Genomic DNA, 15,200 nt, shown 5'->3' on the forward strand with positions numbered 1-15,200 from the left:
CCTCGAGAATATCAATACAAATGAGTTACAGTATACTAGGTGGCGGAGCAGGGGGAGGGGGGCGGGGGGGCAGTTACACTATATTTCACTGATATCCATTGTTTGCAACCTAGGCCTGTCTGGAAAATTAACATCCGCAATCATTTCACAGCTCATTTCACTTGAACTGTTGCTCGTAGAATATTGATAGTGGTGCAAGCTGTCTGGCTCGAAAGATGGGTTAACGAATTGATGATGTAATTGCATTTGCTCTTGGCTGAAACCGGCTAACACCTGGAGGGTGCTCACTGTGGCAGGAGCCGAGGATACCAGCTCTTCACCAGGCCTGTTGTTTGGCGGACTGTCCTGGCCAGCCTGAGGCCTTGATTCTGGTCTTGTCCAGGAGCATATGCCAGGAGCCGAGGGTACCGGCCCTTCACCAAGCCTGTTGTGTGGCGGACTGGCCTCGCCTGGTCTTGGTTTTGGTCTTGTCCAGGAGCACGTGCCAGTTATTGGTTTGGCTGGTGGTATTGTAGACTCTTCTTTGCGAATGCTAATCAAACTGACTGGGTTGTTACGGCTACTTGGCCTTTCCAACTCTACAATGTCTTTTCTTAGCTGCACGACGTACATCACTAGGATAATGACCACGATTATTAGAATAGTGACAAGCGCCAAATTTAGGCAAATTAAACTTTCTACCGTCTCCATTGTTATGGATTGAAGGTTTCTTCTGTAGAAGCTAAAGAAGAGAGAAGAGAAAAGAGAGGTTATAATTATCAGTAATTACCTCAGTATCAGGAGTCTGGATCGAGCGGTCAAAGTCCGGGTTCTAGGGTCATTGCGTTGTTTTTTGTTTTTTTTGTTTGTTTGTTTACTCTCACAATGCCTCTTTCCACCCAGGTGTATAAATGAGTACTGACAAATTTAATTTTATCTTGCAAACCACTAGCACCTCATCAAGGGGGAGTAAAAATACTCGTAGCCGATTAATGCTGGTGAAACCTTGATAAGCTCCGGTCTGATGGGCCATTTGCCTCGCACGAGAATTTAACTTAATTTTCACTGCGGCAAGGAAATTCGCCGAGGTGTTATCTAGAGGTCTGGGTCAAGGGGTAGGAGCTTGGTAAACAAAATGTTTGTGTAATAACGTTCAGCAAATACTTTTTACTTAGAAAAAGTGTGTTCACCAACTTTTGCTCGAATTTGCCGACAGAAGTTCAATTTTCCAAAAGTTGCCCAGTCTATTGTGTGCGGAAATAACGGGTAAAAATAAACAGATAAAACAAATTAAAGCAGCTATTCCGCGCCTCGTTAAACAAAATCCATTTACATTTGTGCTGAGTTCGACCCGGAAATGTTTTGATTTTTGCCATAAATGATCAGTTGCCGAGCCATTTCTCGTGCAAAATCCTGCACAGATTACCCAAGTCTAAACATTGAGAAAAAATTCAGCTTCTAGTTTTACAGTGCAGTAGTTTGTTATTATTTGCGCGTTACCACTTTTGATCTACAGCTGAATACCCAAAATTGAATTCCTACCTTAAAGATCTAGATATATTCACAGTTGGTGTAAAGAAGTGTTCTGTATAAAGGGATCCAACAACCTTTTTTACAATGCCCAACATGCTTCCATTAGGACGACAGTAAGTTCGCAACACACAGTGAAAAACATGACGACAGCTCCAAACACCGGCGGAAACTAATACATGTCACGTGACATGCAAAACAGTTCGAGGTCGCTTTTTTGTGTCAAAGTTAATTATCTCCTCTTGTCATAATCCTCTGTTGAGGGTGTTGAGTTTTAAGAGAGGCATCCACTGTAGACTCATCTGATTTTAAAGCCCGGCCAGATGGGGGGATACCAAATTTTTTCTTGATATACCTCATTTCTCTCCCCTAAGATACCAAAAAAGCAAAAACATTGATAACAAATACCTAAAAATTATTGTAATACAGAACTGACAGAAAACCCTATACAGTAGAACCCCGATTTTACAATCGTCGATTAAACGATATCACGATTTGACGATACGATTTTTATGTCCCCTTGCCATATCGTAAAATCGGGTTCCACTGTACCTGAATTTTTTTGGCAAAAGCATACCGAATACCTTGGTAAAATGCACCCAAGATACCGTAGGGTTCATAGGATAAGTGACGAAATAGAGAGCTGTAATACTTTGTATTTCAGGAGACGGAATTAGACGGAATTCCCCTGTCAGCGAACTGACAGGGGAATCTGCCAAAATGCTCTGGGCTGATAGTCTCCTTTGCTCATATTCAATCCAACAATGAAGGGAGTAGCTTGGACTTTTATGTGTTTTGTAGTCGCTTCTTGAGTTAAAACAACAGGTGTTAAGGGTTCACGTAGTAAAGCAGCTCTTGTAAGCTTGTAATTCTGCAAATCCTCTACTGTAGCAGTTGTTATTGTTTTGGGGACTAAAAAGGGAACTGTTCCTGTTGTATGCCGTGTTGCAACAATGATTGAAATTGTCCACAGACGTACGTTTCTCTGATCTCTCGACGAACTTTAGAGAAAATAGGGGGTTGGGAAATTAAAGCCTATGATTGAGACAGCACTGGCTAATTAAAGATCTGATTCATGGTCATCATGGCCATATTTGGTATAATTATTCCACATCCCGCTCCCGGCCGGCCGCGGCGAAATGAGTGCGGAATCAGACACCAAACACGAAAGCAACCCGGCATTGTTATTAAAAGGGATAATTTTAGGCATTAATTAGTTGTTAACATCATTTTGTCTCGTGGCAATCTTGTGATCAAAGGGTGCCCAGCAGTCAAGAGTAAGCCGAGACGTATGTCATCCGTTAGTCCATAGTTAAGTCTCGATTAAGTCCTTTAACATAATTTTAACAATGGCTCTCATGCTGTTTACGATTTAGAGTTAATATGCCTGTCCATAGAGAAAAGTTTTGTCCTTTCACAAGCCGTCAAGCGACCCAGTGCGATCACGAATAGCTTTTTTTGCTTTCGGTCTGATCTGATCTGGACCGGTTACGAACCGACTGTTTGGACTATCTTACAGTGGAACAAAATTCAATCCGGTTTCGGAATGGGTAACATGAACCAGACAAAGTTCCTGTTTCGTAAACACTGAGACATGTCAATCAATCTTTACATTCCCGATCTGTGTGATAGTGTGGAACGAGAGTTTTTCCGGATCTTGTCCACTGAGCTAGCTAACGCGATAAGCTCACAAGCCAGATGAAATCCAAAACTGTATCACTCGGGTGAAAGCCATCAGTGACAACCGCATGACTGGAGGAAAAATGTTCAGTTGCTAACTTTTTTGTGCGTTTATTCTTAACATAACCAGATAAAATTACGTATAATTTTTAAGCATAATCAATTTCCAGTAGAAAAATATTTATGATACAATTCTAATACTGATTAGAGCGCATATTGCTAGATTGTTAAAATCATCAACAGACTGACAAAAAATTATTTTCTGACAATATTTTACAGTAGACTATATCTGAGTGTTTATCTGGTACAACAGACTTAAAACGCACATGATTTAGAGAATATTAAACTGTTTGACTTACTCGCCCTCGTTTTGTTTGAGCGAAGAGAAAATATTAAAATTTAATGTACTGTATTTTAAGGCCCAAATCAACAAAAAAAGTTTTCATTTTAAAGGAGAACACATGGGGCTTGAACGTCAGTTTCTATCAGCGAATTATTAACGATGAGTGAACCAATATATAAGATATGTAAATATATTTAAGATGTATAAATCAGATTCGCAGATGAAGGTAAGTTAGCCAGACCTGTAACCTATGATAGAAAAAAAGAACATTCTCTAAAAAAGTTAGGAAACAAAGTTTAACCATACTCTTCGTCAACTCTTGTTCTTTAACAAGAAATAGTTTTGCAATGAAAAAACCTAATTAATGTCTCAAAAAATAGTGTGTATTCCTGCAGTAACAGCTATATTCTCCCTTTCTGTGGCGATACATTGTTCGATTAATAATCGACGTCTTTTCGTAAAGCTCAGTCAATCTCATTTTATAACTGAAGCTACGCTATATCAGTAATATCCATTGTCTGTAATCTGGACCTTTCTGGGTTATTAAGAAACGCAAGTTCGCCCCTGTTCTGGTACAGCGGTTCTTCTGTTGGATTGTTTTCGTATATTGGTTGTTCCTCCTCCTCATATGCCTCGTTGCTGTATATAGGTTGAGGATCACCTCTGATTTCACTTGAACTGTTGCTGGTAGAATCTCGATGATCTTGCGAACTGTCTGGATCGAAAGATCGGTTAACAAATTGATGTAACTCTATTTGCTCTTGGCTGGTACCAGCTACCTGAGAGGTGTTCACTGTAGCAGGGGCCGAGGGTGCCTCTTCGCCAGGTCTGGTGAGATAAGTGACAGTCTCTTCCGGGTCTTGGCGTACAGCAGATCGCCTGTTTGCTGGCTTGGCTTGGCCAGGTTCTATGGTGTATCGCATTGCTGAGGAGCTTTCTCGCTTCCTTTTGTACTCGTCTTTAGTTTTCGTGTCTTGCCTGTTATCATTGGGATCAGTGTAGACAAGGTCTCCATTTCTTGTGAGCTTATTTAAGTCTCGACGAATTCGCCTCACTGTGACACAGAGATATATTATGACAATGCAGAGGAGAACACAACAAGCGCACGCCGCCACTGTGAGGATTAATGACAAAGCCATGAGCTGAAAAGGAAAATTGCCCGATTAGCATCATCATCATCATTATCATCATCATCATCATCAACTTTATTTAAGTGACAAAATTAAGCAATATTCATTTAAGCAACATTTGAACCTATGAATTGGTATGCTGTTGGTATATGTTGTGGCTGAATTTTATCCTTCATGGTCTACTTTCTATTTCCCTTTGTTGTTTGTGAATATATGAAAATTAATAAAATAAAGAAATATGTCAAGTCGCAGCGCCGCTTGCAACTGTACACTGAAGTAAATCTTGCTCCAGTCGCGTGAACGCATTAAAGCGTTCTAAAATAAGAAAATTACTTTTAAAGTTCTGTTCGGGCCAATATTGTACTGTTGCATCCACTAAGATATTTTTGGCAAAAAACTGTCAAAACGATGACGGCCACCACGTTTGTCCCGCCAAAATGACTCTGGTTCAAAATCTCTACTACTGGAAACTCTCGTAGTTATTTTAGTCGTTCTTTTACTAGAAAACGTACATGTCCTTTCAATATCAGATTTCTAGCTTTTGCATACTTCATTTGCATGTAGTGGAAGTTTCGGTTATAATTATAGCATGGGCAAATATTTTTAAAGTCAACGTACTTCGTGGGATTTTAGCTCAAAGAAAAACATTAACCGGATTTGGTTTAAGTACTCCTTACTTCTTCAGGACATTTTGTATAACTTTGTTTGGAGAATTCCTTGTGGAATGAGCTGGTCTGTCTTTTTGAAATTGGTGTTGCTTATAGTAAAGAGAAGATAGCATGATCAGGCGCTGCAAGGCTTTGTGAAAATAAGACAAATCTATTTATCTGATTTATATACTGGCATACTTGTTGCCTCTATGATCAATGTACACTGCGATTCCTAAACTTGTTCCAGTTCCGTACACAAAGTGGGAAGCTATAATTGAATGTCATTTGTTCAAGATGCCGGCCTCTGAGTCTCAGTCAAAAGACAGAACGACAGAATGACAAGACTATTACTCTGGCCACGATAAAGAAAGCCATGACTTGACCCACTGTAATAATAAAAAAGCTGCATTACTTAAATTGTAACATGGCGTCGTTAAGAGTAAAGCCGGAAAAAGTATTACTGCCACTGAAATTCGGCCGACGACTGCAAAAAACTTTATCCGAGCTAATCACGAACATGATAAGCATTTTGTTTTTCAAGTCCAAAGCTAAAGCCGAACGAATATCAAACCGAGATAAACGAAAAGCCAGTCTTATATCATCAAAAGACCCGTTGTATATAATACAAGTGAAAAATATTGAAGATTGCAGACAAAAACAAGAATGCGGGTTCTTCATTTGGTAGGAATGGATCCGCTGTCCCTCGCCACGCGCTCTTGAGATTCTTCTCTCTTTCGAAAAGCACTTTTCTCTGAGCATATCTCTCAATATATGTTTGAGAATAACGGACGATACTACTTTTTAAAGAAGAAAATTCAATTATAATAAATATTTCACTATCATTTCGTTGCACACCAAAAGGCACGGTAAGGTCTAGATGCAGGCAATGAAAGTCAACAATAAAGGAATAAGAATTGTCCACAAAAACACATCTATCTTTGTCTCTCTGAAAAAAACACTTTCGTGAAAACGTGGCCGTTTTTTTCGTGCGGATGGACATGACATTGACATGGAGCCACCTCGAACGAGAAGCGGCTGACCATGTATAGTCACCATAACCAGTGGCGCTCTCTGAGGCCCATATATTAGAGATGTATGTGCAGCCCCCGGGTGCAGCCAAACAAGACAAGGAGTAAGTAAGTGATCAATGTTGAGAACTTTCTTGGTTGAGACGTGCAAGCATGCAACACGGCACGCTGTGAAGACGGTCTTTACAAAAGCAATTGAGCGTAAAATATAAAAGTGATATTAGACTGTTCTTTGGATTTTAATATTCATACTGAGCGACGGCGGAAATGAGATTGGATAAGTTTCAAGCTCCATAAGGAAATAAGGCAAATCAGATTGATATTTTGACGCAACAATCTTGTCTGGCGGATAAAACGAATAAAGGGAAATATGGAGCGTAATGTACAACCCCTGTTTGATAAATAAAGATATTTTGTATACGTACCTTGCTAAACGACTCAGCGAGTCACTCGAGGTGCTGTGTACAGTTAGCCTCGTGGACGGTAACGGATTTTTTTTTCCTGTGACGCGTTCGTATGAACACTAAACTTGAACAGTGCTGTAGTAGGTGGCCCGACTGATTCTCGGACAATTGTGATTAAACAGCCTTGCCGTAGTGCGGCAGAGAAAGACTGTGAATTCAGCCTGAATTCTCTGGAGCTTGGATGTGAAGTGTGTTGTGCTGAGGCAGCTGTCTGTTGCCGACGGCGCTGTTAAGCGTGATCTTCAGTGACTGCCGGTTAGAATCTCAATGTTCTTCAAGACTCGGTGATTTTCTGACTCCTGCGAATTGCCTACCAATCTTCCACGCACGTTGCTTGTATTTGAGCGCAAACTTTTGCTAAGGCAGCAGACCTGGTCGCCTTTGTTGTCGCGAAATTCAAAGATTGCGTTTGGGAATAACCCTTTGACACTAATAATATTTGGATTCCATCAGTTACGCAACGGTGATAATGTATACAGTATAATCTCAAGTATGCATTTCAATTGGATGAAGATTTAAGCGTGATTTCAACAGGAAGTCTTTCGAAATATTGAGCTTTATTCTGGCTACAGTGCAAGGAAACTACAAAAACTGAAATAGATCGCGCCTTGCTTCCTTCTGTGTTAATAACCGTTCTTTTTTCTAAGCTTACTTCCAAATAAACGATAAAATTTTACAAATTCCCTTAGACATGTCAATATAGATTGTTGTTCACGCAATAACAATACCCGAATAGCCGGAAGGCCTAAAATAACTTGGCTTTAGTCGCAGTGCAATATCTGAATAAAAATTCTAAAGTTTACTTGTCCAACTAAACACAGCTACTCGTGGCATCGTATTTTGAATCATCTCTGGTCATTTTCTCGGTGACAAAGACATGTTTTGACCAAACAAGAACTAAGGCATTTAATCCCTTAGAGCGAAACTGATAAAGGGGGTTTACCCTAATTTTGACCCTTTGCTGAAACGGGGTTGAAACCGCAAGTTGACAAAAAGCAAGTTGTTTTCGACATTGATGCAGCTTTGCATACATATGTCTTCAAATTATCACGAAATTCAAAGCTGTCACCGAAGACTTCTAATATAGTGTGTTGCATATGTGTGTGCTGTGCATAACGTTAAGAAACCAAGACAAATGTACAATTGTAAAAAAAAAAAGATGCCATTACCGGACATTACAAAATATGTCAAAATATCTAACCGGGAGCATGTAATATGTATTACATCTTTTTATTGTTTAAATTATAGTTTTAACATTTATTTTCTACCATATGCAGTGATTTGACTTGTATAATGATTGCTTAAGTTTCAACAAAGAATATAAATATTCAAACAACTATCAGCTGCACTGTCATGCAAAACCAGATCTGTCTCAACAAGCTCAAGAACACAAAGTACAGAACCCATGTAGAGTAAACAGGATGCACATTCTTCAAGTAACACAAACCCGGAAGGTACTAAGCAGTGTTCAACACTTTCATAAGCAATCCCTTATCTCTGCAAATCTCGAGACCATGGTCATAACAAAATTTTTAGGCTCGTTTCAAAGAGTTTCGTTCTCTTTAAGCTAAGCAATTCTTGCGCGCTGAACCGCTTTGGAAATTTCCTTCCTTGTAACTGATGAGCTTCTTAATAAATATGTCAACTGATGAGTCATGGCTTTAAACTGAATATAATTAAGTGTAGTGATTTCAGAATATCACTGAAGCTGCTTGAAAGTGAAACTAGACGGTAATCAGTAAGGGACACCGGATTGACGTCATTAAACTTAAGGGAGTTTATGTAAAAACATGCCCCTTCAATGAATCATCAATATTTTCGGTACAAGTGATTCTTTCTGTAAAAGAAAGAAGCACTATTGTTTAAATTAAAGGTTTCAATTTAAGCACTTTTTCTTTCGAAGTGCAAATGAGCCATTAGAAGTATGAATGTTATTCAATTATAATGATCTTTAGGGTGGGGGTTTGCCCCATCGTTTGACTGAGAGGCATTTTTTCCTTGTGCTCTTGAGAAAGGATATCTGAAGAAAGATCGACGCAATGTCTGTTATTTTCTGTGTTTTATTCAGAGCGACAAGTTACTACTGAGTTTACCCATTCGGTGTTCCTTGTGGGAATCGGCAAAAAGAAAATTACAAACTATTACAAACTTTATGTAGCGGTATTTCTCCGTAGCTTGAGTCTTCAGGACTCCCTTGCTATAGATAAGGCTCAACGTCACGTTTTATCACAGTCATGCTAGCGACTAAATGTTTTTTGAGAAACTTTTTAGGGGAATTTTATACAGCTTTCGAAACTTAAAAAAAAAGTTGCTGACGAAGTGACAAGAGACGAACCATAGCTAACCATCGCAAATTTGATGAGCAATATGACGCAATCATAAGCATAACAGATACGTGTAACCCGGAATGATCAGTACAAGCCAAGCGAAGAAAAGAAAAGGAGATCTTTCCTTTTTATTGTGCCTGCACTTAAGCGTTGAAAACGGTATCCAGAAGTCAAGCCTCTCGGGGGCTTTGAAAGCGTATAAAAACGCCTCCAGCTAAAGCCAGCAATAGATCAAATATTGTAAGATACTGCACCCGAGTATGTTATGCTTACGACATGCATATAAACCATCTCTCAATTGCAAACCGACTGTTGCACGATTACGAGTATTTAAGTATTTCACAAGCCTCTTGCTGACTTGGCAACAAGAGGTATTCCTGTGATAATTTCAGAGGCAGGTAGCTCCTGAATGAGGCCGGGTACAAAGAAATCTTTTAATTTAATTTTAAGTACCCGGAACAATTCCCTGTTCCTTTACTTCCTTAACTTACATATTCTTATCAAACAGCCTATGTGTAGACGAACTCTCTTCCTTTCCTTGTCTTTTTTTCGTTGACATAGTGTTGTTAAAAAATACAAATTGTGTATACGCAAGTCACATATCAATGAATTCTTCCAGTCCCAGACCTTACTTAACCGGTGCACCGCATTTCACTGTTGACTGGCCAACTCTTTATTCATTTAGCTCAAGTTCAAATCCTTCGTTACTTTCTTCCTTATGATGCCCCTCTGTCTTAGCACCTTCCCCTGAGCGTTCTCCTGTATTTACAAACTGTGTTGGTAAAGGAGGATGTGGGTTGCGATGCAGCACTGTGATCGTCTCACCAGCCACCGGTTCCGCTCGGAGAGGCAACAGTTCTCTCAGCGGTAGAAACTCGGTGCTGTTACGGTTACAAGAATCGTTTACCATTTGACAAAGATGTTGGATTTTCTTTTGAACTCGTCTCTGGTGTATAAGAAGATAAATCACTGCAATGCAAAGTAGCACTTGGCATACGCACCCCACCACCGACACGGCTAAAACGACGTACGTGAGATCCTGCAGCTCCATGAATAAAATTGAAGGTTCTGAAAATGGAACAAGGGTACGTAGCATGTAATTTTATTAACGATGGATTAAAAACGATTAATGTGACCGACCTGACACTCAAGAAATGAAATACGGTCACCAACTGACCAAGTATCAAGGCTTGAAGCGTTTTTTAAAACCGTTACAGCCGGAGGCCAAGGCAATAAATCATATTTGGCGCTGATTCCTTCAAGGGACATCATACAGCCAAACTGATTAAACAATGCAAGTCATGAGCAAAAACGAAATATATAGCTGAAGTTTTACTTGCTAATATTTTACATGTAACGATTACTTGCTTAGCTGTAACCGACCTATCGTTTGCCAAGTTTAAAAGAACCCTATACGGTATTCAAAGAAGAAATCATTAACGTAACACGCCATTGTTAAATTAACATAGTCTAGATAATACTGCAAGTCATAGGCAAAAACGAAATATGTAGTTGCGGTTTTACTAGCTATCATTTTGAATGTTATGATTACTTAATTAGCTGTAAACGTTCTATCGTTTGCCAAGTTTAAAAGAACGCTTTATCTAAATTAGAAATCCTTGACGTAACACGCCGTTGCATTGTTACGTTTACACAGTCTAGATAATACAGATACCTACTTACTATATTGCTTCAGCTTCTTCGGTATTGGTTAAACGACCAAGAAAGGTTCAGGAAATTTACATTGGTCCTTTTAACTTTCACCATGTCTTACATTACATTCGGAGACCTCCATAAACCAAACTGAACTTGAGGTGTATTAATGTTCCCATCATAAGAAACAATTGCCTCCAGTGGCGACTGACGGCTTTTATGTTGTACCGCAGATAGAATTATTTACCTTGTGATTACTCATGCGTTTGAATTAAAAAACAGACTCTTGATCGATGTAATTAGCTTCCATTATTATTCTATTATTCCAAACATCATCTATGTGTATTCACGTGATAAGTGTCACAGCGTTGAATCAGCCTTTTCAGTGATCTGGTTGACAGCCTTCAAAGTAATTGTCAGTGCAGTCTACAACAGCGGAAGCATAGTTGGCCGTAAATATCAAAACCTTTCTAACAGTTCATTGATATTAAAAACATACTTATCTAAGAAAAAGTTTTGCACGAGGGTAATTTAAAAAACTAGTAACCTGTTTGGTCCTGTTTACATTAATTTTATGATGAGCAAACTGGAAAACCTTCTGATAATAAGCCAAAATGTACAAATGAAAGGTTGCAAGAACATACAGTTGAATTTTGATAACTCGAACCTTCAAGGGAAATCTAAAAAGATTCGAATTATCGGGGGTACGAGTTGGCGAGAGTAAAATTAGTAAGAAAATGACCTAAAGGGGCATCGAAAAAGGTTCGAGGTAGCGGGAGGTTCGATTTATCGGGATTCAACTGTAAATTATCTCGGTCTCTTCTCTTTCATTAAAGATTCTGTTGATTATAATTCTGTAGTTGGGGTCAATAAGCGCTCGATATTACCTTCGCTTCGGGCCTTATAGCACTGGGGTGCTCCTTATAGTGGACTATACGGGGAAGCTCCGCTGGAAAGGGGTTCCTTTTTCAACGGGAGATATATAAAGTGGTAGGCGTATCACGAGCTCTAGATAAGGATAGGGAAAACTGTCATTTAAGTATTTATGGGCCAAAACATCTTAAACAGACCCACCGAGTGGTCAGGATTCACCTTAGTATTTTAACGGTTATTCGAATAAGAAGTTTAGAAAAGGGATACGGTATCCTTACTGTAGAAAGGGGTACCATTTTCTTCCGTCCGTTTCTGTTAAAATGGTATGTAAAAGGATAAGGGGATGGATCTTGGAGGGGAGACTCCCCGTATAAAATATTTTAGAACACCCCCCTCCTCCTTCAGGCCTTATCGTCTTCTTATTAGCTATCATATATGTTTCTTGTTGTAACGTGTTTATAGAGTCGGTTTTCGTAATCCGTTTGTATTGAAATTAACCTTGATGGGCAACTCCTGTTTACTAACGGCAAGCGTTCCCGATACCGCTCACCAAAAAAGCCGTTAAAATTGACCTTGCTTCTAACGTTTTCCAATAAAATAAAAAATGTTCAAATTTAGATGCGATTGTTTTCTAGAACTAAACATCAATTATGTCATTACTATAGATCGCAAATTCGTTTTGACTTTCAAGTGCGGGATTGCCATTGCACGTAGCTGTTCCATGTCGAACGTTTATGTTGGCATATATAGGACAATTGTCAGAATATTCATCGCCAACGTTTTGAGCATTCTCCTGGTTGGCGTAAAACGCTTCTGGCTGCGCAGTAGCAGGTATTTCGCAGTATAAATCATCATTGTCGCCATCAACGTTAGCGTAAATCTGCTCGGTGTTTTGATGTCCTTTGTCTACTACATCTCTTGTATTGGCGTGGTACTCCTCAACAGCGCACTTTCCTTGAACTTTGTTTTCCTGTACAGCTGTTTCAAATCCAGCAGCGGATTTGTTGTCGCTGTCAGCATACTGTGCCGAGTCGCCTGTCCTCTTCTGAAGGAGGCTTCGGAGTTGTAAAACAATGCTAGAGGGCCTTTCTGTCACCTCTTGGGTAGTAGCATAGTCATACATGTACTGGTCTTGCTTCCCATCGCTTGGTTTCATTTTACCATTGCCTTCTAAAACACGTTCAACTTGATAATCAGGGGTCCTTGGAACGTTGGTGCGCGCTATATTAGCAAGCTGGTCCACTTGGTTGACAACTTCGTACTCGCTGTCATTTTGATCTTCATTCTTTGAGACTCCATTACTCTTCAAGTGTTCCCCTGAGCGTTCCTGAGTTTGCGTAAAGTCAGGACCACCGTTAGGTCTGTTCTTCTCCAGCTGTTCTACGTGCTTGGTGATTACGTATCCATTTTTATCTACAGCTACATTATCCAGGGACGACATGCGTTCTTCGGTCTTCTTCGTCTCGTCGGCTTGTGTCCAACCAGTGCTTCTCTTCTTCTTGGTTCGTCGTTTCGCTTTTGGTCGCATTTCATTAGGGGTAACTTTTCCAGTCTCGTCGCCATTACGAGTTATCCCTTTCTCGGGGCCCTCTGATAAGATGGGTGATTCTTCAAAATTGAAAACCGCAGCAAAGTCACGTTCATTCTTATTCGGTAGCATTTCACCATCCACGATTCCACTATTTGCAATAGCTTTGTTTTTCTCCGCTTCTTGGGACTCTTGTTTATTATTTCGTTGCTCGTCACTCTGGCTTTTCATCAAATTAGGTTGCCCTTTGTAGAAGGCAGCTTTTTGTTCCCTGTTCCCCTCAATCAAAACTACGCATTCAGGTTTGCCCGCGTCTGATCCCTTTTCAGCTTCTGAGATGTCTTTCTCCTTTGAACGGATTTGCACTGTATTTGTTTTATTTTTGCTGGAGATGTTTTCATTCTCGTCAGGACCCAAATCACCCTTGTCATCTAAAGGCATCGTTTCAAGCTCCGTTTGGGTGGCATCTTCAAGGCGTTCCGTGTTGTTATCAACATCACCATCGGCACTGCTTACACTAATGTAAATTCTTCTCTGGTCATGTTTTGTATCCTTTACAGGGCGATCACTCGAAGAGATTGCCACAATCGTTGAGTTACTATCAACTATTTGCAGGTATGATGTGACTGGGACATCGGGAACGGGAGTTGGTTCTTCTTGCGTCTTTGCATCATCAACTGATGCTTTACCCTCTACTGGCGACATGGAAGCAGTTTCTTCCGAACTCGGGTGAGGTGCGACTACATCCGAACGGACTGATGCATAAGCAAAAGCTCTATGCATGTGTTTCCAGGAATTCACAATGTCTGAATCTGCAGCTTGCTGATTGTAAAATACCAAAGGAAGTGGCGAGGAAGGGCTTTCCACTTCTGGTTGATTTTCTTTGGTCACTGGTGTTTCTTCGCAGGAGACCAATCTGCAATAAACGCTCCGTCTCTTGGATATGCTGTCTACTCGATGATGGATTTTTCCAAGCCAGAAAATGAGAAACAAAACGATTATCCATAGCAGTGATGACAAACAAAGAAGAACCAGGGCAATTTTAGAGACAAAACCTTCATCCATCGAGATTCCAGGAGCCCTTTCCAGAAACGTGAGGCTAAAGACACAAAAAATATTGGTTAGAAGACCAAACGAGATCGATCTTTACTAGCGCGTGTTGCGCTACTTTATACTTATTTTGAGCCAATACACGAACCATAAACTATAACGTGGACTCATGTTGGCAAGTGAGAATTTCCCATCCTTATAATCAATGGGAAATTGGTATAACCAGCAAAAGGAAAGTTCAGTGTCACGATATTTTCTCGCGTCAGAAGGCGTGACTCTTCTGTTGAAAACTGCAGGCTGAAACGATTTCCGAACAAAAAGGTGTTTTATGTTCTCTTCCGCATGTCCAAGAACCCAAGCCTCCTATGCTGGCTTTCTTTGGTCTCGTCGAGCCTAACGAGAGTCTGCATTGAAGGCCATAGAACAGTGTCTTTATTTTTGCACTTGTACATTGTTGAAATTTTTTGCCTGACCCCAGTTCTTGCACTACATCGAAAGAAAATGCTATTATAATTTATCACTTCCAGCTTTTTAGCCGTCCTAGTCACCTGCCTAGTTTCTCCGTTATTTTTTGGTTTTTATTATTCATATAAAAGTATCTTTTCTTCGTCATTAGTCAAGAATGTAATAAGTGTCTTTTCTGTGCTATTCTTCTCACCGCATACAGACTTAAAGACTTTGAATGTTTGACCCCAACTGATTAGAAGAGCCTTAGCCTTGCGTGTATTCTTCCGCCAGCATAAATACGGGATTTGCATGGTCTTGACGAAAAGGTTAAGCGTTTTAAAAGCATTCTTCTGACAGATATTTGTTGGAGTAAAGTTGCACAAACCACGCAATAGAAACGCGAAAGGACGAGGAATAGAAATTCGTTTAACAGACATCTTTATCAGTTACATCATCAAACAAAAATGTAAAATCATAGGCCCAAGTACTGAGGAAGTCCTGTGAACCGGCTTTAGGAT

At 39.9% G+C, this 15,200-nt stretch overlaps 3 protein-coding genes across 3 annotated transcripts; all 3 read right to left on the reverse strand.

Moving 5' to 3' along the window:
• Window positions 1–46: 46 nt before the first annotated feature.
• Window positions 47–2,487, reverse strand: LOC144657782 (uncharacterized). The gene is made up of 3 exons (XM_078518135.1): window positions 2,094–2,487; window positions 1,522–1,878; window positions 47–721 (listed from the first exon to the last, which is right to left on the reverse strand). The coding sequence occupies exons 2-3, from the start codon at window positions 1,605–1,607 to the stop codon at window positions 79–81; spliced, it is 729 nt and encodes a 242-aa protein (XP_078374261.1). The 5' UTR covers window positions 1,608–1,878; window positions 2,094–2,487; the 3' UTR covers window positions 47–78.
• A 793-nt stretch (window positions 2,488–3,280) lies between these two features.
• On the reverse strand, window positions 3,281–11,277 carry LOC144657797 (uncharacterized). Its single transcript, XM_078518161.1, has 3 exons — window positions 10,815–11,277; window positions 6,766–10,199; window positions 3,281–4,674 (listed from the first exon to the last, which is right to left on the reverse strand). Exon 3 carries the CDS (start codon window positions 4,669–4,671, stop codon window positions 4,024–4,026), a length of 648 nt encoding a protein of 215 aa, XP_078374287.1. The 5' UTR covers window positions 4,672–4,674; window positions 6,766–10,199; window positions 10,815–11,277; the 3' UTR covers window positions 3,281–4,023.
• Window positions 11,075–14,275, reverse strand: LOC144657795 (uncharacterized). The gene has a single exon (XM_078518158.1). It carries the CDS (start codon window positions 14,248–14,250, stop codon window positions 12,295–12,297), a length of 1,956 nt encoding a protein of 651 aa, XP_078374284.1. The 5' UTR covers window positions 14,251–14,275; the 3' UTR covers window positions 11,075–12,294.
• Window positions 14,276–15,200: the final 925 nt, after the last annotated feature.

This window comes from Oculina patagonica, chromosome 6 (assembly GCF_052425735.1).
Source record: "Oculina patagonica isolate OP01 chromosome 6, crgOcupat, whole genome shotgun sequence".
Taxonomy (NCBI): domain Eukaryota; kingdom Metazoa; phylum Cnidaria; class Anthozoa; order Scleractinia; family Oculinidae; genus Oculina; species Oculina patagonica.